The sequence below is a fragment of the Nomascus leucogenys genome, chromosome 8, assembly GCF_006542625.1.
Source record: "Nomascus leucogenys isolate Asia chromosome 8, Asia_NLE_v1, whole genome shotgun sequence".
Classification (NCBI taxonomy): Eukaryota; Metazoa; Chordata; class Mammalia; order Primates; family Hylobatidae; genus Nomascus; species Nomascus leucogenys.
Window position 1 is genome coordinate 55,918,146 of NC_044388.1, and position 12,312 is coordinate 55,930,457.

The window sequence follows — 12,312 nt, forward strand, 5'->3', positions numbered from 1 at the left end:
TTTTTTTTCATCTTGCAGAAAATAAAAAATGACTTGAACTTGAAGAAGTCATTGTTGGCCACTATGAAGACAGAACTACAGAAAGCCCAGCAGATCCACTCTCAGACTTCACAGCAGTATCCGCTTTATGATCTGGACTTGGGCAAGTTCGGTGAAAAAGTCACACAGCTGACAGACCGCTGGCAAAGGATAGATAAACAGATCGACTTTAGGTATGCTAGCCTCCTCCTGCTCCTTCCCCATCTTCTCCCCTTTTGGTTGTTCACAAGATAATGTCACTTGAAGGGAGCCACTGTAGAAAACAGAGGTTTTGTTTTTTAAAAATGTAAGTTAAGCATAACAGATGCTCTTTTCACGGACTGCCTGTATGCAGCTTTGTTAGAAATGGAAGGAGAATGCATCACAATAGCCAACCCCGTGCAGGCCAGGTACCATCCAGGGTCTTAAAGAAATGGCAGAAGCCCTTTAGCCAGCTCTTTTGTGTCCTATAAACTCTTGTTATGACTCTTGGAAGGAGTAGCTGCCTTGAGTTAACATTCTCCAAAAGTTTATGAAAATTAAATCTTAGGAAAAAAAAATGCCTTTCTGCAAATAAGAGTTTAAAAAATCTCTGGAATATGAATTTGCCTATTCTGGAAATTTTATATAACTGGATTCATACAATAGGTAGTCCATTGTGACTGGATTCTTTCACTTAGTACCGTGCTTTCAAAGTTCATCTGTGTTGTAGCATGTTTCAGTACATCATTTTCCATTTTTTTCATGTGTTTTTACGACTGAATAATATTCCTTCGTTTGGCAGTACCACATTTTGTTGATCCTTTCATCAGTTGATACCTGAGTTGTTTCCAGTTTTTGGCTGTGATAAAAAGTGCTGCTATGAACATTCATGTATAAGTTTTTATGTGGGAATATGATCAGTTTTCTTGGGTATATACCTAGTGAATTTCTGGGTGACTCTATGTTACATATTTTAGGAACTACTAAGATATTTATTGTATCTATTTCCCCCCAGATTATGGGACCTGGAGAAACAAATCAAGCAATTGAGGAATTATCGTGATAACTATCAGGCTTTCTGCAAGTGGCTCTATGATGCTAAACGCCGCCAGGATTCCTTAGAATCCATGAAATTTGGAGATTCCAACACAGTCATGCGGTTTTTGAATGAGCAGAAGGTATAAGCCAACTTTTTGTTCCGTAGCTGTTTTGAGATTAATTGGGTGTAATTCATGTTTTCCTCTGGTTTTTGCATCAGTGCCTAGGTTTGAAATGATGAATATTTAATATTACTAATCCATTTTGTGAAGGCTTAAAGAATGCCCAGAGGAAAAGCAACTGAGATGTTTACAAGGAAATGCAAATTATGAACATAGAAATAACATAATATTGTTCTCTTCATGTTATCGTAAATTATCTTTATAAATTGAGGGGATAGGCCCAGAAAACAGGCTGACTAGAAAGTAACCTCTTAAAGATAGTAAGTTAAAAGCTTGCTTCTCTTTTCTGAATGGAAAAAATGCTTATCTCCTAAGTTGTAACTATAAGAATATGAGACAAGTACATGTCATAATAAACTGAAAAAAAGGTACAAATAACAGTGGTAAAAGAATGAAATCACATTTATTTAAAAATATTTGTATGCATTAACATTGGTAAATATTTCACTTTTTGTATAGAACTTGCATAATGAAATATCTGGCAAACGAGACAAATCAGAGGAAGTACAAAAAATTGCTGAACTTTGCGCAAATTCAATTAAGGTATGTTGGTTTCATAAAGAATGTTGGTGTTTCACCAAGATTATTATTAACTGCATGACTTGCTGATTTGTTGTAAAGAGTATACACTTCCTGAGGATAGCAATTATGGTCTGTATATATTCTTTTCAGAACAAACCATAAAAACTAAAAATCTATTAGCTTGAATTCATTCCACATTGGCAGTATCCATTTGAATGGCTGGTTTCTATTCTTTGACTGGTGGTAGGTGCTGCATTCTCCATTTAGCATACAAAGATGTACTGCTTGGTTTAATAATGGTTGTTTGTTTGTTTGTTTGTTTGTTTTGACAGAGTTTCGCTCTTGTTGCCCAGGCTGGAGTGCAGTGGTGTGATCTCGGCTCACCGCAACCTCTGCCTCCTGGGTTCAAGTGGTTCTCCCGCCTCAGCTTCCTGAGTAGCTGGGATTACAGGCATGCACCACCATGCCCGGCTAATTTTGTATTTTTAGTAGAGACAGGGTTTCTCCATGTTGGTCAGGCTGGTTTTGAACTCCCGATCTCAGGGGATCTGCCCACCTTGGCCTCCCAAAGTGCTGGGATTACGGGCGTGAGCCACTGCGCTAATGTAGTATTAGCTGCTTGGCCACTAGTGGCACATTGTCTTTGGAGTGGGCAATTAGACATGCAGCCCAATGATTTAAAACTGTGGAACTGTAGCTGCTAGTGATGCTTTTTAAGTCTATGAAGGACACTTTTCTTAAACTTCATTATGCTGCAGGATTATGAGCTCCAGCTGGCCTCATACACCTCAGGACTGGAAACTCTGCTGAACATACCTATCAAGAGGACCATGATTCAGTCCCCTTCTGGGGTGATTCTGCAAGAGGTATATATGTCATCACATATCTCTTAAAACCTGCTCCTCCTTCTGCTTCTTCCCTTTTCCCTGTCTCCTGCCTGTCTTCCTTACCATCGCTGATTTCGTCCCGTTATAGGGTACCACTTTAAGAGGTTTAATAGCAGGTTATGTGCCCTCCAGTGTGAGTCATTGATGTATGATACATTTTCAGAAATGATCAGGAATCTGTTATTTACAGTCTTTGTAGAAATCGGGCTTAAATTTCTGGGTTTGATGAGAGAGACTTCTAAAAAGTGGAAAATACAGAAATGTCTAAAAGACAGCTTCTTCTCAAAGATGTCAGAAACTATCGTACCTGTCAGATGGTTTAGGGGAAACAGCCTGGAGAGATGAGAATGGGATACATTTTTGGCCCTTTGTTTTGCTGTACTTTCTTTTGCTGATTTTGGAATGAACACACTAAAGAAGAGAATTCACTCTATAATTTCACTATTTTAGAAAACAGAATTGGTCAAATTACATAGGACTTTTTTTTTTTGATACAATATCTTTTTCTTTCTTTCCTTCCTTTTCTCCAAGGCTGCAGATGTTCATGCTCGGTACATAGAACTACTTACAAGATCTGGAGACTATTACAGGTTCTTAAGTGAGATGCTGAAGAGTTTGGAAGATCTGAAGGTAATTTACTACTATCTTTCCTTGGAGCATCAAAAAAGAAAATAGAATAGAACCTTATTATTACTTCCACATTACAACGTGGATTTGGACACATCCTGGTGAACCTGTATTTCCTCTAAAGGTTTAGTGTAATACTGCTTGTTTGTAAGTCTGGGGTTACTTCCATGCTCCAATACACTGCTTTAAATAAACTTAAGTAATAGTCGTAATATTGCAACAACTTTGCCAAACAAAAGTCATTTGATTTAATGTTTGGTTAAGGAATTTGCTTTATTTCTGTGTGTTAAAGATAACATGTTGGACTAGGTATATTTGAATTTTTTATATTCAGTGATTGTTCCCTTTATTCCTCATTTATGATACTTAAATTGAGTTTATATGTAAACTTACTTTAATGTAAACTTGAAATAAAGGGAACATAATTTACGAAATCATGAGCTTTTGATCTTGAAAGAAATTCCCTCATTTTACAGATGAGGTAGCTCAGACTCAAAGAGAATATATCATTTGCTAAGATCATATGAGCAGCTGGTGCAAGAATTATGATGAGAATCCAGATTTCTTGAATTTTTGCCTAGTCACTCTTTACATGTGTGTCCGTGTGTGTAAAGAGAAATGAGAATGCACATTGGTCTGGGGGGGGAAAAGTACTGCTTCTTTCTTGGAATGTGAGGTGTTTTTCTTTTGACATAATTTCTGATTTCATTCCACAGCTGAAAAATACCAAGATCGAAGTTTTGGAAGAGGAGCTCAGACTGGCCCGAGATGCCAACTCGGAAAACTGTAATAAGAACAAATTCCTGGATCAGAACCTGCAGAAATACCAGGCAGAGTGTTCCCAGTTCAAAGCGAAGCTTGCGAGCCTGGAGGAGCTGAAGAGACAGGCTGAGCTGGATGGGAAGTCGGCTAAGCAAAATCTAGACAAGTGCTATGGCCAAATAAAAGAACTCAACGAGAAGATCACCCGACTGACTTATGAGATTGAAGATGAAAAGAGAAGAAGAAAATCTGTGGAAGACAGATTTGACCAACAGAAGAATGACTATGACCAACTGCAGAAAGCAAGGCAATGTGAAAAGGAGAACCTTGGTTGGCAGAAATTAGAGTCTGAGAAAGCCATCAAGGAGAAGGAGTACGAGATTGAAAGGTTGAGGGTTCTTCTGCAGGAAGAAGGTGCCCGGAAGAGAGAATATGAAAATGAGCTGGCAAAGGTAAGAAACCACTATAATGAGGAGATGAGTAATTTAAGGAACAAGTATGAAACAGAGATTAACATTACGAAGACCACCATCAAGGAGATATCCATGCAAAAAGAGGATGATTCCAAAAATCTTAGAAACCAGCTTGATAGACTCTCAAGGGAAAATCGAGATCTGAAGGATGAAATTGTCAGGCTCAATGACAGCATCTTGCAGGCCACTGAGCAGCGAAGGCGAGCTGAAGAAAATGCCCTTCAGCAAAAGGCCTGTGGCTCTGAGATAATGCAGAAGAAGCAGCATCTGGAGATAGAACTGAAGCAGGTCATGCAGCAGCGCTCTGAGGACAATGCCCGGCACAAGCAGTCCCTGGAGGAGGCTGCCAAGACCATTCAGGACAAAAACAAGGAGATCGAGAGACTCAAAGCTGAGTTTCAGGAGGAGGCCAAGCGCCGCTGGGAATATGAAAATGAACTGAGTAAGGTAAGAAACAATTATGATGAGGAGATCATTAGCTTAAAAAATCAGTTTGAGACCGAGATCAACATCACCAAGACCACCATCCACCAGCTCACCATGCAGAAGGAAGAGGATACCAGTGGCTACCGGGCTGAGATAGACAATCTCACCCGAGAAAACAGGAGCTTATCTGAAGAAATAAAGAGGCTGAAGAACACTCTAACCCAGACCACAGAGAACCTCAGGAGGGTGGAAGAAGACGTCCAACAGCAAAAGGCCACTGGCTCTGAGGTGTCTCAGAGGAAACAGCAGCTGGAGGTTGAGCTGAGACAAGTCACTCAGATGCGAACAGAGGAGAGCGTAAGATACAAGCAATCTCTTGATGATGCTGCCAAAACCATCCAGGATAAAAACAAGGAGATAGAAAGGTTAAAACAACTGATCGACAAAGAAACAAATGACCGGAAATGCCTGGAAGATGAAAACGCGAGATTACAAAGGGTCCAGTATGACCTGCAGAAAGCAAACAGTAGTGCGACAGAGACAATAAACAAACTGAAGGTTCAGGAGCAAGAACTGACACGCCTGAGAATCGACTATGAAAGGGTTTCCCAGGAGAGGACTGTGAAGGACCAGGATATCACGCGATTCCAGAGCTCTCTGAAAGAGCTGCAGCTGCAGAAGCAGAAGGTGGAAGAGGAGCTGAATCGGCTGAAGAGGACGGCGTCAGAAGACTCCTGCAAGAGGAAGAAGCTGGAGGAAGAGCTGGAAGGCATGAGGAGGTCGCTGAAGGAGCAAGCCATCAAAATCACCAACCTGACCCAGCAGCTGGAGCAGGCATCCATTGTTAAGAAGAGGAGTGAGGATGACCTCCGGCAGCAGAGGGACGTGCTGGATGGCCACCTGAGGGAAAAGCAGAGGACCCAGGAAGAGCTGAGGAGGCTCTCTTCTGAGGTCGAGGCCCTGAGGCGGCAGTTACTTCAGGAACAGGAAAGTGTCAAACAAGCTCACTTGAGGAATGAGCATTTCCAGAAGGCGATAGAAGATAAAAGCAGAAGCTTAAATGAAAGCAAAATAGAAATTGAGAGGCTGCAGTCTCTCACAGAGAACCTGACCAAGGAGCACTTGATGTTAGAAGAAGAACTGCGGAACCTGAGGCTGGAGTACGACGACCTGAGGAGAGGACGAAGCGAAGCGGACAGTGATAAAAATGCAACTATCTTGGAACTAAGGAGCCAGCTGCAGATCAGCAACAACCGGACCCTGGAACTGCAGGGGCTGATTAATGATTTACAGAGAGAGAGGGAAAATTTGAGACAGGAAATTGAGAAATTCCAAAAGCAGGCTTTAGAGGTATTCACAAATATTTGATCACAGCTTCACTGTTTCTCAAATTATTCATCACATTATTATCTCATCTGAACTGTGCTCTTGCTGCTTAAATAGATACTTATAGAAAATCTAATTTTTCTCTTTATCGCTGTACTACTTCCTGTCATAATCCAGAGAACTGCTTTAAAATAATTTCAGCGCTGTGTGCCCTGCTATTCTTTAATTGCATCAAATGCTGATCTCTGGGTAGCCTGTGTTTGGCCCTGCTTTTAAGAACACTAATACATGTATAACTTCCTCCGAATGTTCCATTCTACTTCTTAGAAGTTAGCTCTTATTTAGTGAGCTATGACATACATTTGTAATGACAATTTTCTTAAATAGAAGCCATACTAAAGTGTTTCCCTATGCAATTTTTAAAACACTTTCTTTTGCCTGCTTAGATGATTTTTTTGCATGGATTATTTGGTGTTCGCTTTTGATCATGGCCCTAGTGTGTTTCCTTTTGTTTGACTTTCCTTCTCCTAACCCTTAAAAATAACTTCTTTAACTTCTAATACATTTAACTTCTACAGGCGATATTTGTGTGTGGCTGGGTTGGTGTGTATGTGTGTGTGTACATATATATCTATATATTATATATAAAATTATATAATTACATAATATATATTTATCTATAATATATATTTTATATATATTATATATACCTTCATATATTTGTATTGCTTCATTAAGTATGTTCATCTAGCTGTAACAGGTGAGATGTAGGTGTAGCAGGTATGATAACCTGAAACAAAACTCCCCACGTTTTTTCAAAGCATAATTATTGTTACAAGTAAGACAGGTCTGCAACTTACAGTTCCTTCTATAGAAAAAAATAGTAAGTATGAAGCCATTTATTGAAGGGCAACGTACATCTACAGCATTTTTCCCACAAATTTGTAAAATAACAAGCTCACAGTGTATCCAGGGACAATATAGAAAGAAAAAATAAGCAAGGCTTTTTTTTTTTTTTAAAGATAGATACACGAAAGGAAGTTAAGTCGTGATAGTAATATGATATGATTCAAAACATTATTTTTTCCCATTTCTTTCTTTTTCAATTCCAGGCATCTAATAGGATTCAGGAATCAAAGAATCAGTGCACTCAGGTGGTGCAGGAAAGAGAGAGCCTTCTGGTGAAAATCAAAGTCCTGGAGCAAGACAAGGCAAGGCTGCAGAGGCTGGAGGATGAGCTGAATCGTGCAAAAGCAACTCTAGAGGCAGAAACCAGGGTGAAACAGCGCCTGGAGTGTGAGAAACAGCAAATTCAGAATGACCTGAATCAGTGGAAGACTCAATATTCCCGCAAGGAGGAGGCTATTAGGAAGATAGAATCAGAAAGAGAAAAGAGTGAGAGAGAGAAGAACAGTCTTAGGAGTGAGATCGAAAGACTCCAAGCAGAGATCAAGAGAATTGAAGAGAGGTGCAGGCGTAAGCTGGAGGATTCTACCAGGGAGACACAGTCACAGTTAGAAACAGAACGCTCCCGATATCAGAGGGAGATCGATAAACTCAGACAGCGCCCATATGGGTCCCATCGGGAGACCCAGACTGAGTGTGAGTGGACTGTTGACACCTCCAAGCTGGTGTTTGATGGGCTGAGGAAGAAGGTGACAGCAATGCAGCTCTATGAGTGTCAGCTGATCGACAAAACAACCTTGGATAAACTATTGAAGGGGAAGAAGTCAGTGGAAGAAGTTGCTTCTGAAATCCAGCCATTCCTTCGGGGTGCAGGATCTATCGCTGGAGCATCTGCTTCTCCTAAGGAAAAATACTCTTTGGTAGAGGCCAAGAGAAAGAAATTAATCAGCCCAGAATCCACAGTCATGCTTCTGGAGGCCCAGGCAGCTACAGGTGGTATAATTGATCCCCATCGGAATGAGAAGCTGACTGTCGACAGTGCCATAGCTCGGGACCTCATTGACTTCGATGACCGTCAGCAGATATATACAGCAGAAAAGGCTATCACTGGTTTTGATGATCCATTTTCAGGCAAGACAGTATCTGTTTCAGAAGCCATCAAGAAAAATTTGATTGATAGAGAAACCGGAATGCGCCTGCTGGAAGCCCAGATTGCTTCAGGGGGTGTAGTAGACCCTGTGAACAGTGTCTTTTTGCCAAAAGATGTCGCCTTGGCCCGGGGGCTGATTGATAGAGATTTGTATCGATCCCTGAATGATCCCCGAGATAGTCAGAAAAACTTTGTAGATCCAGTCACCAAAAAGAAGGTCAGTTACGTGCAGCTGAAGGAACGGTGCAGAATCGAACCACATACTGGTCTGCTCTTGCTTTCAGTACAGAAGAGAAGCATGTCCTTCCAAGGAATCAGACAACCTGTGACCGTCACTGAGCTAGTAGATTCTGGTATATTGAGACCGTCCACTGTCAATGAACTGGAATCTGGTCAGATTTCTTATGATGAGGTTGGTGAGAGAATTAAGGACTTCCTCCAGGGTTCAAGCTGCATAGCAGGCATATACAATGAGACCACAAAACAGAAGCTTGGCATTTATGAGGCCATGAAAATTGGCTTAGTCCGACCTGGTACTGCTCTGGAGTTGCTGGAAGCCCAAGCAGCTACTGGCTTTATAGTGGATCCTGTTAGCAACTTGAGGTTACCAGTGGAGGAAGCCTACAAGAGAGGTCTGGTGGGCATTGAGTTCAAAGAGAAGCTCCTGTCTGCAGAACGAGCTGTCACTGGGTATAATGATCCTGAAACAGGAAACATCATCTCTTTGTTCCAAGCCATGAATAAGGAACTCATCGAAAAGGGCCATGGTATTCGCTTATTAGAAGCACAGATCGCAACCGGGGGCATCATTGACCCAAAGGAGAGCCATCGTTTACCAGTTGACATAGCATATAAGAGGGGCTATTTCAATGAGGAACTCAGTGAGATTCTCTCAGATCCAAGCGATGATACCAAAGGATTTTTTGACCCCAACACTGAAGAAAATCTTACCTATCTGCAACTAAAAGAAAGATGCATTAAGGATGAGGAAACAGGGCTTTGTCTTCTGCCTCTGAAAGAAAAGAAGAAACAGGTGCAGACATCACAAAAGAATACCCTCAGGAAGCGTAGAGTGGTCATAGTTGACCCAGAAACCAATAAAGAAATGTCTGTTCAGGAGGCCTACAAGAAGGGCCTAATTGATTATGAAACCTTCAAAGAACTGTGTGAGCAGGAATGTGAATGGGAAGAAATAACCATCACGGGATCAGATGGCTCCACTAGGGTGGTCCTGGTAGATAGAAAGACAGGCAGTCAGTATGACATTCAAGATGCTATTGACAAGGGCCTTGTTGACAGGAAGTTCTTTGATCAGTACCGATCCGGCAGCCTCAGCCTCACTCAATTTGCTGACATGATCTCCTTGAAAAATGCTGTCGGCACCAGCAGCAGCATGGGCGGTGGTGTCAGCGATGATGTTTTTAGCAGCTCCCGACATGAATCAGTAAGTAAGATTTCCACTATATCCAGCGTCAGAAATTTAACCATAAGGAGCAGCTCTTTTTCAGACACCCTGGAAGAATCGAGCCCCATTGCAGCCATCTTTGACACAGAAAACCTGGAGAAAATCTCCATTACAGAAGGTATAGAGCGGGGCATCGTTGACAGCATCACCGGTCAGAGGCTTTTGGAGGCTCAGGCCTGCACAGGTGGCATCATCCACCCAACCACGGGCCAGAAGCTGTCACTTCAGGACGCAGTCTCCCAGGGTGTGATTGACCAAGACATGGCCACCAGGCTGAAGCCTGCTCAGAAAGCCTTCATAGGCTTCGAGGGTGTGAAGGGAAAGAAGAAGATGTCAGCGGCAGAGGCAGTGAAAGAAAAATGGCTCCCGTATGAGGCTGGCCAGCGCTTCCTGGAGTTCCAGTACCTCACGGGAGGTCTCGTTGACCCGGAAGTGCATGGGAGGATAAGCACCGAAGAAGCCATCCGGAAGGGGTTCATCGATGGCCGCGCGGCGCAGAGGCTGCAAGACACCAGCACCTATGCCAAAATCCTGACCTGCCCCAAAACCAAATTAAAAATATCCTATAAGGATGCCATAAATCGCTCCATGGTAGAAGATATCACTGGGCTGCGCCTTCTGGAAGCCGCCTCCGTGTCGTCCAAGGGCTTACCCAGCCCTTACAACATGTCTTCCGCTCCGGGCTCCCGCTCCGGCTCCCGCTCGGGATCTCGCTCAGGATCTCGCTCCGGGTCCCGCAGTGGGTCCCGGAGAGGAAGCTTTGACGCCACAGGGAATTCTTCCTACTCTTATTCCTACTCATTTAGCAGTAGTTCTATTGGGCACTAGTAGTCAGTTGGGAATGGTTGCTATACCTTGACTTCATTTATATGAATTTCCACTTTATTAAATAATAAAAAAGAAAATCCCGGTGCTTGCAGTAGGGTGATAGGACATTCTGTGCTTACAGGAAATATAGCCATGATTGAAATCAAATAGTAAAGGCTGTTCTGGCTTTTTGTCTTCTTAGCTCATCTTAAGTAAGTAGTACACTTGGATGCAGTGCGTCTGAAGTGCTAATCAGTTGTAACAATAGCACAAATCGAACTTAGGATTTGTTTCTTCTGTGCTTCGATTTCTGATCAATTCTTTAATTTTGGAAGCCTATAATACAGTTTTCTATTCTTGGAGATAAAAATTAAATGTATCACTGATATTTTAGTCATTCTGCTTCTCATCTAAATATTTCCATATTCTGTATTAGGAGAAAATTACCCTCCCAGCACCAGCCCCCGTCTCAAGCCCCCAACCCAAAACCAAGCATTTTGGAATGACTCTCCTTTAGTTTTAGAGTGTGGATTGTATAACCCATATACTCTTTGATGTACTTGTTTGGTTTGGTATTAATTTGACTGTATGTGCATGACAGCAGCAATCTTTGCTTTTCTTTGGTCAAAGTTTTCTGTTTATTTTGCTTGTAATTTTCGATGTACTTTAAAAAGGTGTCTTTATGAAGTTTGCTATTCTGGCAATAAACTTTGAGACTTTTGAAGTTTTTGTGTTTTAATATGTTTATAAGCATGTATAAACATTTAGCATATTTTTATCATAGGTCTAAAAATATTTGTTTACTGAATACCTATGAAGAAATACCATTAAAAAACTATTTGATTCTGAATTCTTATTAGAAGGTAGTCTTTTGAAGTTAGTCCTTTCAGTACTTCTCAGATGCCCGTCATGTACCCGATGGAGTCCTTGGAAAGAAGGCCTGTGTAAAGAGGCCAGCCTGGAGGTCAATACCCTGTTCTAGTCTATTCTGGACATTGAGTACCAAGTAGCATTGGCAAAAGTCACCATCATAGCACTGAAAAAACATGAAGTTGCTAAGATGCTTTTTGGGTATCCTCAAAATAGTGTTTCACTTTGTCCCGTAAGAGGAAAGAATTGTCCTGGAACCCATGAAAATGATTTCTGAAGAGTTCTTGGCTCCCTGTTGAAGGACAAGGAAGTATAAGCCTGTTCCTTTGGATCAAAGAGAAACTACTGAAATTCACACATTTGTCGTTAGATTAACATGACTTCACTGAATACCTACCATGTCTAGTATTGGGTTAGGTACTATGAAGACTGAGTAGAATTTACAAGCCCCCTGACAACAAAGCATTGGCAATGTGGGTGGGGACAGAAACAGATAAAGCAATCAGTGGGACAACTTTCAAATGTCAACAGTATAAATACAAATTTTATAGTACAGATTGAAAATAGGAAAACATGCTAATTGTACAGAACAAAAATCATTAAGATTAGATAAATTATTGGGGGCTTTTAGTACTTAGAGTGAAAGTCACTTCCATTCTCATTGCATGGGCTATTTTTCCTCCACAGCACTCTTCTTCCTTATTTCACCTCTTCTTCCTCTTACTCCCTCTCCTAATTTGGAGGAGTTGAAATTAATTTTGTGCATTAAATACTGAGTTCGTGTGCCGTGCATTGTGCCAGAAGCCATGGAGTCTGTGCTAGAAATACATGGTGCAAAAATAGCCCTCATAATCCAAAAGGAAGAAGAAAA

General features: G+C 41.4%; 1 protein-coding gene across 3 annotated transcripts in view; it reads left to right on the forward strand.

Annotated features, from left to right (window-relative positions):
• DSP (desmoplakin) overlaps nucleotides 1-11,295 on the forward strand; it is a 45,489-nt gene extending 34,194 nt beyond the window's left edge. The window contains exons 18-24 of one of the 3 annotated variants that reach the window (XM_030817271.1): nucleotides 19-212; nucleotides 1,016-1,178; nucleotides 1,680-1,763; nucleotides 2,501-2,608; nucleotides 3,161-3,259; nucleotides 3,973-4,470; nucleotides 7,356-11,295. In XM_030817271.1, coding sequence (XP_030673131.1) covers nucleotides 19-212; nucleotides 1,016-1,178; nucleotides 1,680-1,763; nucleotides 2,501-2,608; nucleotides 3,161-3,259; nucleotides 3,973-4,470; nucleotides 7,356-10,592 — 4,383 coding nt within the window. In that variant the 3' untranslated portion in view covers nucleotides 10,593-11,295. Of the gene's footprint in view, nucleotides 1-18; nucleotides 213-1,015; nucleotides 1,179-1,679; nucleotides 1,764-2,500; nucleotides 2,609-3,160; nucleotides 3,260-3,972; nucleotides 6,268-7,355 lie in introns of all 3 variants that reach the window. The other 2 variants (XM_030817269.1, XM_030817270.1) reach the window with 2 other exon arrangements.
• The last annotated feature ends 1,017 nt before the right edge of the window (nucleotides 11,296-12,312 follow it).